This window comes from Scyliorhinus torazame, chromosome 9 (genome assembly GCF_047496885.1).
Source record: "Scyliorhinus torazame isolate Kashiwa2021f chromosome 9, sScyTor2.1, whole genome shotgun sequence".
Lineage (NCBI taxonomy): Eukaryota > Metazoa > Chordata > Chondrichthyes > Carcharhiniformes > Scyliorhinidae > Scyliorhinus > Scyliorhinus torazame.
Window position 1 is genome coordinate 180,554,260 of NC_092715.1, and position 21,236 is coordinate 180,575,495.

Here is a 21,236-nt window from a genome sequence, read left to right on the forward strand (position 1 = left end):
GACCATAGCAGCAGCAACTCGATACCCCTCCACCCACCCGGCTAGGACCCATCCTAGCTGTTTTACTCCCCCCATTGCACTTCCGCAAGTCAGCTGACTCCTGCTGACCCCGGCCACTCCCGCCTATCATTCGACTCCTCCCATTATGACACACCATCCTCTCCCGTTCCCCTTCCATAGGCTCTCCCCCTCCCCATTCCATTCAAAGCACAGGAAACAACCCTCGCTTCCCCGCCCCGGCCCCGCCCCCTCCACTCTTCAGCGCGGGAAAAAGCCCGTGCTTTCCACCTACCCAGCCCCGCCACCTCTGACGCAGCTCCTTTTACAGGCCCAGTCCCCTCACCCCTGACTCTGGTCTCCCCCTCCCCCGCAGGGCCCCATCTCACACCGCCGGCCACCACCCCTGTTCCGTTTACCTACCCCCCTCCAAGAGCACCCCCCCCCCCCCCCCGACCAACCCAACCAAAACTGTGCCCAACCCGCCCTAACCACCCTCACCAACCCGAAAGAGAAATACACAGAGAAAAAGAAACCTGGAGCAAAGCAAAGGCCCACCCCTCAAAAAAAAACATATAACCGCAGTCCCCAAACGCCCATCCCGACCCCCAATCTATGTCCAACTTCTCGGCCTGAACAAAGGCCCACGCCTCCTCCAGAGACTCAAAATAATGGTGCCAGTCCTTGTAGGTGACCCACAGTCGCGCCGGCTGCAACATGCCAAACTTCACCCCCTTCCTGTGCAGCACTGCCTTCGCTCGATTGTACCCGGCCCTCCTCTTCGCCACCTACGCACTCCAGTCCTGGTATATTCGAACCTCCGCATTCTCCCACCTGCTGCTCCTCTCCTTCTTGGCCCACCTGAGCACACACTCCCGATCAACGAACCGATGGAACCTCACCAGCACCGCCCGCGGAGGCTCGTTAGCCTTGGGTCTCCTCGCCAGCACTCTATGGGCCCCTTCCAGCTCCAGGGGCCCCTGGAAGGACCTCGCTCCCATCAGCGAGTTCAACATGGTGACCACATAGGCCCCCATGTCCGGCCCCTCCAGCCCCTCCGGGAGGCCCAGAATCCGCAGATTCTTCCGCCTCGAACGATTCTCCATCGCCTCGAACCGCTTCGGCCATTTCTTGTGGAGCGCCTCGTGCGCCTCCACCTATACCGCCAGGCCGAAGATCTTGTCCTCGTTGTCGGAGATCGTTTGTCGAGCCTCGCGGATCGCCACTCCCTGGGCCGTCTGTATCTCCAGCAGCTTATCAAGAGAAGCCTTCATCTGCTCTAGCGGGTCCGCTTTAATCTCTCTGAAGCAGCGCTGGACACCCTCCTGCTGCTCCTCCGCCCACTGCATCCACGCTGCCTGGTCTCCGCCTGCCGCCATTTTGTTCTTCTTCCCTCGCACCTTCTCCGGGTCCACCACCACCTTTTTTAGTCATCCCGCTCCTAGTAGTAGCCATACACTATCGGGGAGCTGGTTTAATCTCCTTCCCACACCGGGAAAGGTCGAAAAAATTCCGTTGGGGGCCCTGAAACGAGCCCAAAAGTCTGTTTTTGCGGGAGCCGCCGAATGTGACCTTCTCCATTACTCCTACTACCACTTTACCACTCTTCACTGGACTTTGCAACCGTACCTTATATAATTGAACACGACTCCTCTCACCCTGAATTCCACACATTACCACCTTTTCTGGCAACATTCTTCCCAAACTACATAATTCCTCATCTCTTACCATTAAAGATTGACTAGCTCCCGTATCTCTTCAAATTGTGACTTCTTTACCTGGTCCTCCTGATACACATGAGTAAACTTTACCCACACAAGTAAATTCTTTAAAGAGATCTGGCACCTTCTTATCAATCACCTCTTGATCAGGCTGTACAATCACCTCTTGATCAGGCTGTACAATCTTTTGTCTCCCCTTCACTTTGCTTGGCCTTTCCTTTACCACTTTAACAAACCCCAGTCTTATCCTGTTTTCCCACATCAGCCTTCCCTGTGCTTTTCTTCAACCACCAACACTGTGACTTTACATGGCCTAGTTTATTACAGTGAAAACATTTGAAACTTTTCATGTCTCTTCCACCCTCCTGGATTTTTTGTTTAATCTGAGGTACACTCTCATTATTTCCCATAAGATCACCTTTACCACTTGAGTATTTCTCATCTCCCCAGTTTCTATCCCTCACAGGCTGAAACTGATGTCGGAAAGCAAACTTTGATTTATTATCTAATTCATACTCATCTGCCATTTCTGCTGCAGTTTTAACCCTCTGCTCTTCCACACGAGTTCTCACTACATCAGGAATTGAATTTTTAAACTCCTCCAAAAGTATAATTTCTCTGAGAGCTTCATACGTTTGGTCTATTTTCAAAGCCCTTATTCACCTATCAAAATTACTCTGTTTGAGCCTTTCAAACTCCATGTATGTTTGACCAAATTCTTTCCTTAAATTTCTAAACCTTTGTCTGTAAGCTTCAGGCACTAGCTCATATGCACTTCAGATGGATTTCTTCACCTCCTCATACGTCCCAGATACCTCCTACCTCCTCTGGTAGTGATACAAACACTTCACTCGCCTTACCTACCAGCTTTGTTTGAATCAGTAATCCCCACATGTCCTGTGGCCATTTAATTTGTTTAGCTACCTTCTCAAATGAAATGAAAAAGGCTCCTACCTCCTTCTCGTCAAACCTTGGCAATGCTTGGACATATTTAAATATATCCCCACCAAGCGTTCGACTTTTGACGCTCTTTCTCACTATCCTCATCACTATCATCCAACTATACGTTTCCCTTTATGTCTGCCAATTTTAACTGACTGTAATGTTTCATGGCCATTTTCTGAAGTTTAAACTCTATCTTTTTCCCTGATCTGTATCTCCCTTTCTCTTTCTTCAGCTAGGGCTATTCTTTCTCTTCTCCTTTCTTCTCTCTCCTTTTCTTTGTCCTCTCTATCTCTCTCTCTTTCTTTTTCTGCTCTCTCTCTTTCTGATTCCTCTCTTTCGTATTCAAGCTGCTTTAATTCTTTCCCATGTTCCATTTGTTTAATTTGTAACTGAATTTTTTGCCATTTCCAATGAGTCAAACTGTATCTGAAGCAACTTTAAATGCTTAGCCACCGCCATAATTACCTCACCTTTTCGCATTTTGTCAGCTAATGTTAACTGCAATCTTTTTGCCAAATCTAACAGTCTGCTTTTAGTCTCTGTCCGCAAGGTACTGCGTGTGACCGTCTCCACCCCCAAAAGCTTCAGAGCCTCTGAAAGAGCCATTGTCCACAACACACTCCCTACTTAACTGAAGTACCACACCTGAAAAGCAACCACAATATGCTCACACCTCACCGTCTTTAAGTTCACAAAGCCAATCCAATAGATAGACTTTTATCCCCCTCGAACCCCCAATTTTTTATGGGCCAGGGTTTAGAGAACTCCAAAGTGTATCATGGAGTTCACTGACCCACAACGTTTAATAGATTGTGGTATGGGGATCACATGGCCCACTCGACAGGTGTGGTACAGCAGAAATGGTAAAGTATTTTTTAAAGCAAAACAATGTTTATTCTATGAACTCAAGTTAACCTTTTTAAAACATACAGTGAACATCTTAGCAACCATTAATTCAAATACAACCCCCAAAGAATACAACACTAAGTAATCCTTAATAACTTCCCAAACAACATCCAGAAGATAAAAGAAACACCTTTTAACAGAAACACATTAGGTTTACATTCACTACTGAGAACATTTATAATTCTGAATTCACCAAATGATCAAGAGATTGTCTTTTCATGGCAGAGAGATCAACAGTGCACCTGCTCTGTCTGGCTTCAGCTCCAACACTGAAAATGAAACTATAAAACACCCTGCAGCAAACAGCCTAAAACAAAAGTAAAAAGCTGACAGACAGCCCAGCTCCACCCACACTCTGACATCACTGATAAACACCCATTTCTTAAAAGTACATTTCTTAAACACCTATTTGTTAAAGGTACTCTCATATGACAATATGCAGCATGACCTGTACAATATTCAGGCCTGGGCTGTAAGTGGCAAATAACATCCATGCCATACAAGTGCCAGATAATGACCATCTCCCAACACAAGAGAATCTAACAGTCTCCCCATGACATTTAATGGCATTACCATCATCAAATCCCCCCATAGAATAAACATCTTAGGGGTTACCATTGACCAGAAACAGAGCTGACCTAGCCACATAAATACTGTGGTTCCAAGAGCAAGTTCGAGGCTGAGAATTCTGCAGTGAATAACTCACCTGCTGATTCCCCAAAGCCTGTTCATCAACCAAAAAACACATCAGGCGTGGAATACTCTCCACACGCCTGGATGGATGCATTTCCAACCACAATGAAAGATCCATCCAGGACAAAGCAGGCTGCTTGATTGGCATTATATCCATCACTTTAGACATTCACTCTCTGCACCACCGATGGATGGTTGCAGCAGTGTGAACCATCTACAGGATGCATTACAGGTTTCTCACCAAGGCTACTTCATCAGTATCTTCCAAACTCACGTTCTCTACCACCTAGAAGGACAAAGGCAGCAGGTGCTTGAGAACACCAGCAGCTGAAAGTTCCTATCCAAGCCACACAACATCCTGACTTGGAACTACATCACCATTTCTCTACTTTTGCTTGGTCAAAATCCTTGAACTCTCTCTCTAACAGCAATGTGAGTGTACCTGCACCACATACACTTCAATAGCTCAAGGCAGCAGCTCACCACCACCGTCTCAATGGCAAATAGGGATGGGCAATAAATGCTGGCCTAGCCAGTGACGTCAACATCCCATGAAAGAATAGAAAGCACCCATCATAATTTGATGTGATGAACATAAAATTAGACAAATTATTTAAGACAGTAGCCATCAATAAATGAATTATTGATCTGGTTATAACAGTTTTATGACACACTTAAACTTCCTTCCTTGCACCAGAAAACTCTTGACCATCAGGAATAGGAGCACATACCACAGCAAAGCATAAATGTTGCTATCAGGAGCACTGGAACATTCTACAATATTCCCATCATGTCAGTTATCTGGCCATAGAGGTTGGAGAATCAGTACTGGTACAGGGAGGTGAACCGAAGAAGGTTTTAGAGCTGTGGTAGCATAGATAAACATGGCTGAGTGCAAAAGTCTTTGTGGCTTGTCCTTGAAGAGCAACAGAATACGCAGAATGTGTCTATTTAACTTCATAATTGTAGACGGTCATGGCTAGTCAATATAGAAAACAACTCTGTAATTAATGGAGCTGCTGATTTATAGACATGTTCCTACTAATCCCCACTATAAAAAGGGGTTGGGGACTGGACCATGCCAAGTAACAGTGATTAGAATCTAGTCATGGGTAACATCTGGAGTAAACAACAAAAGGCAATACCTTCAAGTGCTCTATTGCAAAGTCAAGAATCCCTAGCATTTCAAAGAGTTGAACTTATTGGAGAACACATTCAATGTTTCTTTAACATCCCTGTGATGCCCATTGGGATGTTTATTATGTTAAAGGTACAATATAAATACTTGTAGCAGTAGATAACTGAATGTGTTCTTCAATATCTGATTCAACATCAGACTGTTGCCAAGGACAAGAGATGGAGTTGATGACTGGAGAACTGAGCTTGTATTGGACATCAAAGATAGGGCTTCAGTCTTGCAATATTTAATGAGGAAATTTCTGCTTATCCAGTAATGGAAACCAGAGATGGTAGAGGGATGCGAGAGGTGATGGTGAGGTAGAGATAGACATCAATGTACATGTGGAAACTGGCACTGAATTCTCAGACGATTTAACCAAGTGACAACACGCAGTTGAGGAATAGGAGCTAACTAAGGACAGGTCCTGGGTGACAGTCGGGTCAATGGTAAGAGGGTATGAAGGCAAACATTGCAGTTGATCCATTACCAAGCTATGATTTAGATAGATAAGAATAGAACCAAGAGAGTGCATGCCACCCAGGATAGTAGATTTTAAGAACAAGTTTATGCACCAAGTGCAGACTTCCTGTACAGGGGCTGGTTTAGCACAATGGGCTAAATAGCTGGCTTACAATGCAGAACAATGCAGCCCGGGTTCAATTCCCATACCAGGCCTCCCCGAACAGGTGCCGGAATTGTGGTGACTAGGGGCTTTTCACAGTAACTTCATTGAAGCCTACTTGTGACAATAAGTGATTATTATTATAAACCTTTAGATAGACTAGTTCCTAGCTGAGGTGGGGGACCTGAACTAACTTATATGCAGTGCCGAGTTCAAACAGACCCCATTTTCACTACAGCAAGGGTGTTATCCCATTAAAAGAATAGACATATATGCTTGTGAAGGGTGAATAAGATCTATGATAATATCAAGGTGTTAAATCGCTTCCCTTAAAATTAAGATAAACGGATTGCTTATATCCATGAGTTGAAGAGAAATCTGCGCCAGCAGTTTCAATAGCTCTTTGTTGACACAATCCGATGCACCATCATTATAGCATCATTACCGTTTGACTGCTTCCACAATCAATCTTTATTATAGTGAAGGGCTGCAAGTTCAGTTTGATTGACAGCTCGAAGAGGTTATTAAATGATAAGCTGTCCTTTATGTGGGGTATTTAACATGTATGTTTATTTTTACTAAGAAATTAATTTCTTGAGAATTTAAATGTTTTAGTGGACTTTCATAAATGGGAAGGATTTTTTAAAAAATGTGGTGAAGTCTCCAGTAGACATTTATTTACAAATAATAGTCTGTCTATAGTGGGTACTGAGCAGGTTGGGTTGGAGAGTGTAAGGGCAAAGAGTAGTTGGTGTGTGGAACAAGAGTTGCACTAGGTTGATATAAGAGGTCATGAGTTGGCATTGGGGTTAGGGCAAGTGTGTGGCATGAGTTGCCAATAAATTTATATATGGAGTGGAAGGGAGGCATGGATTGACATGTATGGGCATGGTGAGTGGGAGAGGGGGTGCAATTTGAGAGAGCTAGTAGGCCTAATATTTAATAAAACTGGGAACACGTCCTGCAAGACCCAGGTGGGTCTTTTGACCATCCTGCCATGATACTCAGTAGCCTATGGCCACCTTTGATATGTACCTGAAGTTGACAGGCTCGACTCTATCCCAACAGTGGCCCAGGAAGAAAGAGCCTGTCATTTGGGGAGTATTTTCCCAAGGCAGGGAAGGACAATGAACTAGGAGATTTCCAGACTTGGTGCAACTGCCTCAGAAGCAAAAGATCCAGGCCTATGATTCCAAAAAGGTAGGCGAAAAAGGAGGCAATATAAACATGGCCTCCTGGGCTATTTTTTGAATTGTGTATGAGCATCACAGAGGATTTTTAAAAGAAAAAATCCATAATTTACCTTGGATTTTAGGCTCATCCTAAAGGTTACACAGCTGCTGAAGGGTGTCTAACTATGATCCTTCAGACAAAATGCTATATTTTTCGAGGATCATATTTTTGTCCTCTTGTCTCGAGCACTATTGTGCAAAACGTCGTTCCAATGGATGAGATGGACTCTTTGTAAACCAGCCTGGCTAACAACTCATTAAAACTACCTCACACCCAAAATCCTTACACCCAAAGGAATAAAACTCTACTCCCTACATATTCCAGTGCAGAGTTGAAACTTCCTTCTCCTCTGCAGCTACTACACAAGTGATCCATTAGCATCACAAGCAGAAGCCAGCCAGCCAGCAAACAGGTCAAAATAGTAGTGTGGTGAATAAGTCAAAATACATACAAGTCAGGACAATTTGTGCATCAATTTTTCCAATTGATTTTGTGTATTTATTTCATATATTATAAATGATTAGATGACAACAATTTTGATCTATAATTTTTGGAGCGAGGTATTTTATATATTCTTTCCCCCTCAATTTAATTCTGTGCAGAATTTGCCATGATATGATTATATTTAGCAGTATGGTCTAATTGATGATGTGATAAAATTATATCATGTGATTGAAACTGAAGTGATGGGCGGTGAAGTGGTCACAAACCTCATTAGTCCAATCATGTCACCCCCAGCACAGGCCTTTAGATCTCCTCCTTGTCCACAGCCAGGGCATGGATCCATCCTTCATTCATCTTGAAGTTAATGCGCCTCTGATTAGCCAGGTTATGTGGCATGTATTAACCACAAAGTATCTGCAATAACTCAGTGGGAGCAATTTTAACTTTTATCACCTGGTGGAAAATGGGCAAGGGCAAATCGACAGAGGTTTTACACTCAGCCTGGTTTTCTTTATCATTTGGGAATGCCTTCTGCCCAGCAACAAAAAGTTAAAATTTCCCAGGGGCTTAACTGCAAGATACCAAAGGTGACCAATGTATTTACATTACCGCTTCAATGACAAAATATTTGTACTCGAACTGGGCATGCAGAGAAGTGAATTTGGCTGTTCCTACAAACAAGCCATACTTTGGATCCACAAATCCAGCTTTGCTGCTAAGTTTCCCGACTGAAACAAAACTAATAAGATTGTTGCAGGATAAAGGAATTCAGCAGATATTCTTTTTAAAAAAAAGTTATACACTGAATGGAAACTCGCACAGTGGCTATAAGCCACTAAATTGCGCCAAAATCTACTGAGTGAAAATCTTCACATCATTAATTTTATCAAAAGGTCAGGAAATCCCATTTTGTACTCATACCAATAAGTATCTCCCCCCCCCCCCCCCCCCCCCCCGCCCCCCCCATTTACTCCTCATGTGGTACAGTTCAGTGGTAACTTTGTGCTGCTGGATATAATCAACTGTTTCCAGTGAAATGTTCCGTCAAAGTCTTTCAAACCAGCAAGCACTTGAATACAGGTGGCACCCTGATAATTCTACTGTACAGATTGGTGCACAGAAAAACCCACCTATTCTTATCCCCCAAAAGACCCAAATTGTTTAAAAAACAACACAAAGCATTCAATCACAATTGAAGTCACTGCAAATCTAAAGGTAATTTTTGATGTAGCCACATTTCTCCAGTCACTAACTTACACCTTTGCATGGAGGGAAAATTATTAATTCTTGGCCTGCACCAAAGCTAAAAGCAGTAGAATCCTCTTTGATCCCTTTTGTCACAGCACCCATTCTTTCTTACAGAAAGGGAAGACACTTTCAAATAGGTGTAAAGAGTGTATTTAGGCTGGGTTTTGTATATTTGTTGTCAAGTTTTAAGATACTGGAACATGGTCAATTTGGAGGTTAAATCCCTTATTAATTGGCTAAATTGGCATATTATTAACATTTTAAGCCAGATCAGAATGTGTGAACTATTGAAAGTGGTTTGCTTCATTAACTAATTTGTTTTTTTATATTAGTGACAATATGAATTATTGGGGTTATGCAGGTACCAATTATTATAAAGTAAATTATTGCAGTATGCAATATTGTCTGTTCACCTAATGGGCTATTTTCTACACAGGAAAGCAGGTTGTCTGAACAGGTGCAGATACAGGGAAAGTCCAAAAATATTGGAAATATTGTTAAGTAAACAAAGGTAGTTTTAAGGGATTTATATTTGCATTGGTAAACATTCAAAATAAGGTATGGTTTTAAGTGGGTTTAACTTAATTTTTGTGCATCTGGAAGAGACTTATAATTAGATTCATGCTGGACAAAGGTGTTTCTGTGGGGGCTGGTTTCAATTCAACTGGGATTCTATTGTGATAGAGACAGCGTGAAGAATAAATACAGCTGCTTAGCAACTAGAGGCCCTTGTAAGAAAAAAAATGTTCCTTTGTTCTTTCGTTTTAACGGAAGCAACAGCAGTTGGTGACAGGTAGCTAGAGAGGAAACATCTCATACAATAGAGTAATGGCTAAATAAAGCCAGTGCCAGAAATCTAAAGGACAACTACTTAAACAAAAATAGAGAAATGAAGGGCCTGATTCTCTCAAAAGATTTCTAGGTTAATTTGTGGCGGGTTTTTCAGGGTGTTTCCCGCTGGTTCTACTGACGAGTTCCCACCGTTATTCAATGACACTTAGTCACGTTTTCAGACCCTGGGGAGTTTCTCATCGGTTTAGCCCGCACTTAAGAATTTTTTTAGCACTGGGGAGCTGAACTCCAAGTTCAGGCCACCATTTTGAAAGGGTGCCCCAATCTCGAAGTGAGTTTGTGGGTCCCCCCCCCCCCCCCCACCCATGGGCAGTGTCACCCCTCCCATACTTGGACACTACCCCACACCCCCAAGTGAGGACACCCCGCTATTGGGTCCCTGGGGGTTCCCCCTCTTCAGGCCCTCCAAGCCCCCTTACAGCATTCCCTTCCTTCTGGGACCCCCACCCATCACCCACACAACCTCCCGGAGGCCCCTACTTACCTGCCCTGCACAACCCCACTTTTCACTGAAATAATTGTGGAGCAATTAGTGGCTGGATATCACTGGTAAAAGTGGAGTGGAAGTTCTGTTCAAGAGTCCTTTGGAAAACCTGTTGGGAGTGGATTTCAAAATATAAGCCGCTAATGGAAAGCGGATTATGAGAGAAGATTTTAAAGCATCTTTTGGGAATGGAGTTTGGAAACTCACATATGATAATCATCTGGGGGGATTCTGAGGAAGAAATCCACAGATACTAACTTGGTTTCAGAGCGGAGCGTGCATTTGACTACAGCCAACTAGTGTGGCTTAAAAAAGGGACTGTGTGCGGGTGTGTGAATGAGATCATTTAGTTTCAAATGTACCGTGTCGTATGTGTTAATCTTAAAACCTCTGTTTAATTATTTAATGGGGGGGGGGGGGGGCAGGAAAGGAATATTGTATTATAATCAATCTTTTCACGTTTAATGATTTTTTTTTTGATTGTTAAAACTAATTAACAGTTCTGTGATTCTGTTCCTCCACTTTTTATTTTTAAAAGTGAGCCAGGGTTCCATTCTGGGACCTCCCCATCCAGTTATCACATCAACTGGGATCGTAACAATATATAGCAGATTAGTTAACATTTGAAAAGCAAAGAAATGAAGACTGGCCAGTTCACTGAAGGAGTAATCAAAAATAAAAAGGGACCAGTCTTTGCTTTTGTCAGTCCTATTCAATCCTGGTGGAGGGGTTATACCCCCAAAGAATTGTAAAATCGCTCTCATGATACTGACGATCTGCTCTACATTCGAAATTTTATTTGCCTTTTGCATTCATGGGACATTGAAACAGGTACATGGAGACTAACCAAAAGGGGAAAAGGATTGCTTTATTAGTAAACTCATCATTGAAATTTTAAACATACACTTCACTACATTTTCGGCCTGATCATGACATTTTCGCCCCGATATCAAACCTGTGAATTCTTTTTTTTAAAATAAATTTAGAGTACTGAATTATTTTTTGTTTTTCCAATTAAGGGGCAATTTAGCGTGGCCAATCCACTTAACCTGCACATCTTTGGGTTGTGGGCGTGAAACTCATGCAGACATGGGGAGAATGTGCAAACTCTACATGGACAGTGACCCAGGGCTGGGATTCGAACCCGGGTCCTCAGTGCCACAGTGCCAGTGCTATCCACTACCCCACTTGCCGCCAAGCCTGTGAATTCTTACCTTTTTGGTCTTGTGACACGGCTGGGCTGTTGGTTTCACTCACTGACTTAGAAGATGGCTTGGAAGAGTCTGCATCAGAGTGCTCCAGATTCACCACTACATCCTTGGGGTGAGCAGATTTCTCCTGAGAAGCGCATAGCTCTTCTGTACATAGGAATAGAATAGATACTGATCACCTCAAAAAAGAATTGATGCTCAATTCAATACCATAATTAAATGCGAATCTAGTATTTTCACATTAAAAACCAGAATATGTAATCAAGAAGTGAATGAGCGAGAGAGTGAATAAAGACAGAAAAGTGAACAACATCAGGATTTACTTGAATAAACCCACTCATGTAGGCAGACATGTTGAACAACTCTCAGCCAAGTGAATGGAAATGCAAACAGCGGTGAGGACAAGAGAGACAGCAGACGATGAAGTTACTGAGGTATTTGCCACCTTATTTTGCTGCCCATCCGATATACCTCTATTGGAAATGTAGGTCAATTCCAAAGGTAGACAACCAAGAGATGATGGAATCACATAAGAGGGTTAAGAAGTCCAAGCAGAGATATAATTTACACCTTTGGATCCACTGGATTACTAATGTGAGACCATTTTAAATGCCTGAGAACATTTGCTATCTGCCTGAAAAATCTGATGCTAGGAATTACCAACGTACATAATGAAATTCCTACAATCCATAAGGGGATGGTCACCTTGCCACCATCAATACTTGTTGTTCACAAACATCAACTGCAATTTGGAAACAAAAATATTCTTATTTTGAGAAGCTCTTAATTCTTATTCATCGACAAAGCCACACAGGTGCTGTTCTAACTGTTATGACCCCAATAAGGACTGATAAATGTGATATTCCAGTTAGTAGCTGAAAGGAGGACAACAAGATTGGCCATTTTAAGACTTTGACTGCAACAAAAGATTAAAAGCACAATTGACTAAACAGCATCTGTGTAGGCTACTTGTACCTTAAACCACAATACTTTTATTATAACCAAAAACACAGTACAGAAATATGTTTTACACCATCCTTTCACTAAACATTCAATTCTCCCAGAACCAGTACAAGGTGATTCTTAGCTCCCGAGGGTTTACTTCTAATCTTTCCTTTCTTAGCCTGGGAACATTTACTTCTAGAAAGGTCTTTTCACAGTGAGGTTTTCTTCGAGGAGATTATTTCTCTAGTGCAAGCTAGATAAATCTTTCAGCCTTATTTTAATTCCCCATGAATTCAAATTCCAGTTCAAGCTCCTGCCCACATTCATGTGTGTTCAACTCGTGTCTAGTTGCCTACAGCTTCTCGCCTATTCCTGGGTTCTGAAAGAAGAACTCGCCTGTGGGTTTTCACGAATATCTTAGACCTGCCCCTCCCAAATCAAATCTCTATGGCAGTGTGAATCACATGGGCAATGTATCCAGGTAGAAATGCTGATCAGCTTTTCTCAAGACCACAACCCTCTTATATCGTGGGAAAGTAAATGAACAAGTTAAAGCACAACTGTTTGCAACCCAACATTCTCAACCTTTTTTGGACTTTGTAGATGCTTAATCTATTCACTTATCGCACAGGCTGCTAACAATGTCTCCAGTTTTGAACATCTTGCATCTTCTTACCAGTAATTCAGTCTGGACTCCCGTTAATTGCAACTAATCAAATCATCCAGTCCCATTGTTCAGAAAACGTAACATGATCTCCTTCATTTTACCTTAAATTAAAGGCACTATGCCAAAACATAACCTCATAATTGTAACCTTATGCCCCCCAAAAGATGCACAATAGAAGATGTTTAGTTCATTGGGATTCCGTACCATAGAATGTTGGGTTGTTGAACATATTCAAGTTCGAGATGGATAGATTTTTGGATACTAAGGGAATGATAAATATTTGGACAGTGTGCAAAGGAGTAGCTGAAGAGTAAAATCAGTCACAATGTTATTGAATAGCGGAGCAGGCACAATGGACCAAATGGCCATTATATTTCTCCTCATATTTCTATATCTTTTTAAAAAAAATATATTTATTAAAGTTTTTTAACACAATTTTTCTCCCTTACAAACAATAACCCCCCCTCCCTCGTAACAACAAAAAAAGAGAAATCGCGCAGAGCAAGATATATACATGGCAAAATGATATATTTACACAGCTTTGTACACTGGCCCTCACCCGTACGTGCCAGTTTCCCCAACCCTTCATGTTATCTCTTGCTCATCCACCCTCCCAGGCAGTCCCCCCTTTCCCCGCCCCCTCCCTCCTAGGACGTCCCCTCCACCCCCCCCCCCCCCGCCAACCCCCCAAGGTTGATGCTGCTGCTGACCGACCTTCCTCTAACGCTCCGCGAGATAGTCTAGGAACGGTTGCCACCGCCTGTAGAACCCCTGCGCAGACCCTCTCAAGGCGAACTTAATCCTCTCCAACTTTATGAACCCAGCCATATCATTTATCCAGGCCTCCAGGCTGGGGGGCTTCGCTTCCTTCCACATTAGCAAGATCCTTCGCCGGGCTACTAGGGACGCAAAGGCCAGAATGCCGGCCTCTCTCGCTTCCTGCACTCCCGGTTCGTCCACTACTCCAAATATTGCTAGCCCCCAGCTTGGCTTGACCCGGACTTTCACCACCTGAGATATTGCTCCCGCCACTGCTCTCCAGAACCCCTCCAGTGCCGGGCATGACCAAAACATATGGACATGGTTCGCCAGGCTCCCTGAGCACCCACCACATCTGTCCTCTACCCCAAAGAACCTACTCAACCTCGCCCCTGTCAAGTGCGCTCTGTGGACCACCTTAAATTGTATCAGGCTGAGGCTGGCACACGAGGAGGAGGAATTAACCCTACCTAGGGCATCAGCCCACAGACCTTCCTCGATCTCCTCCCCCAGCTCCCCCTCCCATCTACCCTTCAACTCTTCTACCAGCACTTCCCCCTCTTCTTTCAACTCCTGGTGTAGTTCCGACACCTTGCCCTCCCCGACCCATACACCCGAGATCACCCTATCTTGAACTTCTTGTGCTGAGAGCAATGGGAATTCCCTCACCTGTCGCCTCACAAAAGCCCTTATCTGCATATATCTAAAGGCATTTCCCGGGGGTAACTCTAACTTCTCCTCCAGTGCCCCTAGGTCCTGTCGATGAATAGGTCCCCCAGTCTTCCAATCCCCGCCCGATGCCAGCTCTGGAACCTCCCGTCCATCTTCCCCGGGACAAACCGGTGGTTACCCCTGATCGGGGACCACACCGATGCTCCCATTGCACCCCGGTGCCGTCTCCACTGACCCCAGATCCTTAGCGTTGCCGCCACCACCGGGCTCGTGGTATACTTTGTCGGCAAGAGCGGCAGCGGTGCCGTCACCAACGCCCCCAGGCTCGTTCCTTTGCAGGACGCCATCTCCATCCTTTTCCATGCCGCCCTTTCTCCCTCCATAACCCACTTGCGGATCATCGCCACATTTGCTGCCCAGTAGTAGCTCCTCAGGTTTGGCAGCGCCAACCCCCCTCGGTCCCTACTGCGTTCCAGGAACCCTCTCCTTACTCTCGAGGTCTTATTCGCCCACACAAACCCCATAATACTCCTGCCTACTCTCTTAAAAAAGGCCTTAGTGATCACGATGGGAAGGCACTGAAACACAAACAGAAACCTCGGAAGGACTACCATTTTGACCGACTGCACTCTACCCGCCAGCGAGAGCGGTAACATGTCCCATCTTTTGAAATCCTCCTCCATTTGCTCCACCAACCTCGTCAGATTCAGTTCATGTAGGGTCCCCCAACTCCTGGCTATCTGGATCCCCAGATACCGAAAGCTCCCCTCCGCCCTCCTCAGCGGTAGGTCCCCAATCCCTCTTTCTTGGTCCCCCGCCTGTAATACAAAGAGCTCACTCTTCCCTACATTGAGCTTATAGCCCGAAAACTCCCAAACTCCCTTAGAGTCTGCATGACCTCCACCACCCCCTCCATTGGATCCGCCACGTACAGCAACAGGTCATCCGCATATAGCGACACCCGTTGCTCTTCTCCCCCTCGGACCACCCCCCTCCATTTATTAGACTCCCTCAATGACATGGCCAATGGTTCGATCACCAATGCGAACAACAGAGGGGACAGGGGACACCCCTGCCTCGTCCCTCGGTACAGTCGAAAGTACTCCGACCTCCGCCGGTTCGTCACTCCACTCGCCATCGGGGCTCTGTAAAGGAGCTTAAACCAATTGATAAACCCTACCCCGAACCCAAACCTGCGCAGCACCTCCCAGAGGTACTCCCACTCTACTCGGTCAAAGGCCTTCTCCGCGTCCATAGCTGCCACTATCTCCGCCTCTCCCTCCTCCGATGGCATCATTATCACGTTTAAGAGCCGCCGCACATTGGTGTTTAGTTGCCTGCCCTTTACAAATCCCGTCTGGTCCTCGTGGATTACCCCCGGGACACAGTCCTCGGTCCTCGTGGCCAGCACTTTTGCCAGCAACTTTGCATCCACATTGAGGAGCGGGATCGGCCTGTACGATCCACATTTCAGTGGGTCCTTGTCCTGCTTTAGGATCAAAGAAATTGTCGCTTCCGACATTGTCGGGGGCAGGGTCCCCTCCTCTCTTGCCTCATTAAAGGTCCTCATCAGTAGCGGGGCCAACAGGTCTGCGTACTTCCTGTAGAACTCCACCGGGAATCCGTCTGGTCCAGGGGCCTTCCCCGCCTGCATGCTCCCCAAACCCTTGCTCAGCTCCTCCAACCCAATTGGTGCCCCCAAACCAGCCACCTCTTGCTCCTCCACCCTCAGGAATCTCAGCTGATCTAGGAATCGTCTCATCCCCTCTTCCCCCGCTGGGGGCTGGGATCAGTACAGCTCTTCATAAAAGGCCTTGAATACCTTGTTTATTTTCGTCGCACTCCGAACCGTGGCTCCCCTTCCATCTTTGACTCCCCCTATTTCCCTCGCTGCCATCCTCTTACGGAGCTGGTGTGCCAGCATCCGACTAGCCTTTTCCCCATACTCGTAGGTCGCCCCCTGCGCTTTCCTCCACTGTGCCTCCGCCTTCCCTGTGGTCAACAGGTCAAACTCCGTCTGGAGCCGTCGTCTTTCCCCAAGTAATCTTTCCTCCGGGGCCTCTGCGTATCTCCTGTCCACTCTCAAAATCTCCCCCACTAACCTCTCCCTTTCCATACCCGCTGTCTTCTCCCTACAAGCCCTAATGGAAATTAGCTCTCCCCTGATCACCGCCTCCCATACCACCCCCACCCGCACCTCCCCATTGTCGTTGGGCTCCAAGTACCTTTCGATACACCCCCTCACCTTCCCACACACCACCTCATCCGCCAGCAGTCCCACATCCAGCCGCCACAACGGGCATTGGTCCCTCTCCTCTCACAGCTCCAGTTCCACCCAGTCCGAAACGGCTATAGCCGAATACTCCGTCCCCTCCACCCTCGGGATGAGCGCCCTACCCAGAACAAAGAAATCTATCTGGGAGTAGGCTTTGTGTACATGGGAGAAGAAAGAAAATTCCCTGGCCTGCGGCCTTGCAAACCGCCATGGGTCCACTCCCCCCATCTGATCCATAAACCCCCCAAGTACCTTGGCCGCCGTCAGCCTCTTTCCAGTCCTTGATTTGGAGCAGTCCAGTGCTGGATCCAACACTGTATTGAAGTCCCCTCCCATTATCAGGCCTCCTATCTCCAGGTCTGGAATGCGCCCCAACATGCGCTTCATGAATCCTGCATCATCCCAGTTCGGGGCGTATACGTTTACCAACACCACCCACGTCCCTTGCAGCCTACCGCTCACCATTACATATCGCCCTCCATTGTCCGCTACAATAGTCTTGGCCTCAAATGACACCCGCTTGCCCATCAATATTGCCACCCCTCTATTCTTCGCGTGCAGTCCCGAGTGGAATACCTGTCCTACCAATCCCTTTCTTAGCCTGACCTGGTCCGCCACCTTCAGGTGTGTCTCTTGGAGCATGGCCACGTCTGCCTTCAGTCCCTTTAAGTGCGCAAACACTCGAGCCCTCTTCACCGGCCCATTCAGGCCCCTCACATTCCACGTTATCAGCCGGATTGGAGGGGCTCTCACACCCCCCCCCCCCCCCCCCACACCCCGCCGACTAGCCATCTCCTTTTCTGGGCCAGTCCCATGTCCACGCCTCCCTCACCCTCCAGTCCCCCAGAGGGAGGACCCCCGTCCCGACCACCTCGTGTCCCATTCCCTTTCGGCCAGTGCAGCAGCAACCCTTTTTCCCCCCCCTTCCCCCCCTCCCCTCTCCTTCCCCCCCGCTAGACCCCCGTCTATAGCTTTTTTTGCTCCCCCCATGTCACTCCTGTAAGTCAGCTGATGCCTGCTGACCCCGGCTTCCCCCGCCGTCCCATTGACCTCCCCGCGTGGGAATCTCCCAATCCATATGCATTCCTTCGTTCCCCTTCCTGCGCGCGGGAAAACACCCCGTGCTTTCCAAAGCCCGCTCCGCCCCCTCTGGCGCAGCCTTGTCTCTCTCCCCCAGCCCATGTAACATTTCCTGCGCGTGATTGACCCCCTATACACAACAACCATCACACATCAAACCCCAAAACATCCCCCCCCACCCTCACAAACCCTCAGTTAGAGTCCAACTTTTCGGCTTGTACAAAGGTCCACGCCTCTTCAGGCGTTTCGAAGTAATAGTGTTGGCCCTTGTACGTGACCCACAGTCGCGCTGGCTGCAGCATTCCGAATTTCACTTCTTTCTGGTACAACGCCGCTTTGACCCGGTTGAAACCCGCTCTCCGCTTTGCAACCTCCGTGCTCCAGTCCGGGTATATTCGGATCTCTGCATTGTCCCACTTACTGCTCCGCTCCTTCTTGGCCCATCTCAGGACCCACTCTCTGTCCGTGAACCGGTGGAACCTCACCACCATCGCCCTTGGCGGCTCATTTGCCTGGGGCTTCTTCGCCAGCACCCGATGTGCCCCGTCCAACTCCAGCGGCCTCGAAGGGGCCTTCGTGCCCATCATCGCCTCGAACATCGTGCTCGCGTATGCCCCGGCATCAGCCCCCTCCACTCCCTCAGGGAGACCCAGGTTTTGCAGATTCTTTCTCCTCGACCTGTTCTCCAGGTCTTCGAGTCTTCCCGCCCACCTCTTGTGTAGCGCCTCGTTCTGCTCCACTCTCACCGCCAGGCCCACGAGCTCGTCCTCGTTCTGACTGACTCTTTTCTGTACCTCCTGGATCTTAGCTTCGTGGGCCTTCTGGGTGATCCCGAGTCCTTCAATTGCCGAAAGCATAGGCGCTAACATCTCCTTGCGCATCTCCTCGTGCTGCTCCTCAAAGCAGCGCTTGATGAACTCCTCCAGCTCCCCTTTGTCCCTGGCTGCCGCCATTTTGTTTTCTTTCCCTCGCTTCTCACGTTGCTCCAGTGCCGCTCCTTTGGCCGTTACACTTCTGTTCCGTTTCATAGAAGTGTGAGGGGGACCCATGGCCGCCACCGGAAGCCCCGTCCCTGCTTCTTCAATGGCCTTGGTAGATCTTTTCACAGTTGTTCCCTCTGCTGCTAGAATTCACCTTTGATAGAGTCAAGTCAGATTGCAGCTTTATGCTTGCCCTTCCCCCGCCTGCATGCTGGAAGAGGCCTTTGTCTATTCCTGCAGCACAAGCCAAATCCTTTACTGTTTCTGCCGGGTCTGGTAGCCAAAAGACACAACATTCCTGGGGGACACTGTCAGGGGAATGCTGCAGTCTTCTTCCCACACCGGGAAATGTCAAACAAATGCCGTGGGGGCCCTGTAAAAGAGCCCAAAAGTCCGTTCCAAGCGAATATGCGACCTAGCTCTGCATAGCCGCACCCGGAAGTGTCCATATTTTTATATCTTAACATGACTAGTGGTTATACTCTAATAATGAGATCTAGGAAAGATGACTTCTCCTGGATGTTATAAAATTAAATACACCAAGTGATATTTCTCAGTAGCCAGAACAAACCAATTGCAAATAGAATATTTAGTGTTTGAACACTATTCTTTCATCTCTGGATATGGGCACAAGCTTATTTTCATTCCATTAGACAGAAATCCTTTTGCTCGCTATGCTACACAATACGCTTTAATGCAGTCTCAACCTAGTTTATAATAGCAAGAGCTTAGAACATAAAACTGTATACTAGGTGACACTAACTGGCAATCTTAGTAAGGAAACAAAAAATTTACATCCCTTATTGAATAAACAAGTTAGCTCAGTTGGCTAGATAGCTAGTTTGTGGTTCAGAATAATGCCAATAGCATGGGTCCAATTGCCATTCCAGCTCAGGTAGACTTACAACTTGTCTCCTTTCCCTGACCAGCAGAGTGTTAGGTAATGGCAAACCACCACTAACAAAAACTGCAAGAAAACAGCTCCGGACATAGCATCAGCAGACAATAAACAAAGGGGACAGCAAAAATTAAAGAATGAATGAATGAATTGAACAAACTGGCACTTTTCATTCTATGTCGTATTTGAGCAGTATAATTAGTGTCTTCCTTCTGGATGATGTAAATACAGAACTAAATCAGGATGAAGTACTGATCACGAGGGAAGGTTGTCCAGATGTGACACCTCCACAAAGATCTCTTCCAACATAAGATGGTTTCCCACATCAACAATTCCCAGCAGCAGCATAAGTGCAAACCATGACCAGTGTGGGAGGGTAAAAAAAGAACCTGCATTTTCAATAGCATGCTGATTCCCTATAACATAATGGAGAACTGCAGGTCAAAAAACTCACCGTGTGCTTGAAGGTGAGAAATATTAAAACCTTCCTTTAGCCTAATGACGACTACTCCATACTGATAGTCAAATGCATCACTGCAAAGAAAATATGCATTACAATGATTAGTTCATGGATCAGAAAAATGAAATAACATTATTACACTAGATCAAGCATAATATTTCACAAGGGCTGGTTGCATATAGACAAATATTTATACAACAATGACGTTCTAACTTTCTGCAAAGGGAAATATTGCCATAAAGTTGAGTGCCAAAACATCCAAGATGCATTATTATCATATGTCAAAGGAAGAAATTAGTCACTTGAGATAATTGGAAAACATCTAGTTGAACTTTCTCATACTCGAAAGTCTTCAAAACTAGCATTGGTATTGTTATTTCTTATTTATTTCACTATTTGAACTTCAGAATGTAAAAACTAAAATGGCTATATACCTTTAAGCTCCTGCAGCATTAAAACAATTGATCTCACCACAGTTTTGATTAGACCAGTATTAAAGAACTGTAAAAGGTGTACTTCTCACTCAACCTAAAACAATCTTATTTACTGGCTTACAACCACCTCAAAAAGGAAAGAAAAGCTTGCTTTTGTTTTTAAGGTGGTGCTTTACTCCATGGAATGGTAATTAGTAAGATTAACTCACTGAATAGTATTGATGTAATTTTCCACATCCTTCATAAGGGCTTGGTGCCAGTCTTTTTTAAAGCCAAAGACAAGTGTGTTGGGCCGCATTCGACCAAGTCCTACAGCCTGGAAAAAGACCGGAGGCAGAATTAAAAAGTAATTTCTCTATCAAACATGTGTCCTAAATGTTGGCACGGACTGTAGTACAATATAGCCCCTTGATGTGGCACTATTTGGCAATCTAATTCACAGGTCACAAGGCAGCTTGGTGCAGGAAATAGAAAGTTGTCATACTGTCTAAGGAATATTCAAGGTTAGCAATGAGCCATGTGATTGTCCT

At 45.8% G+C, this 21,236-nt stretch overlaps 1 protein-coding gene across 2 annotated transcripts in view; it reads right to left on the bottom strand.

Annotated features, from left to right (window-relative positions):
- Positions 1–21,236, bottom strand: part of slc12a2 (solute carrier family 12 member 2) — a 281,965-nt gene that overhangs the window by 53,410 nt on the left and 207,319 nt on the right. For both annotated transcript variants that reach the window (XM_072516856.1, XM_072516855.1), the window contains exons 18-20: positions 20,916–21,022; positions 20,267–20,346; positions 11,540–11,683 (exon numbers count right to left, since the gene is read on the bottom strand). In XM_072516856.1, coding sequence (XP_072372957.1) covers positions 11,540–11,683; positions 20,267–20,346; positions 20,916–21,022 — 331 coding nt within the window. The remainder of the gene's footprint in view (positions 1–11,539; positions 11,684–20,266; positions 20,347–20,915; positions 21,023–21,236) is intronic.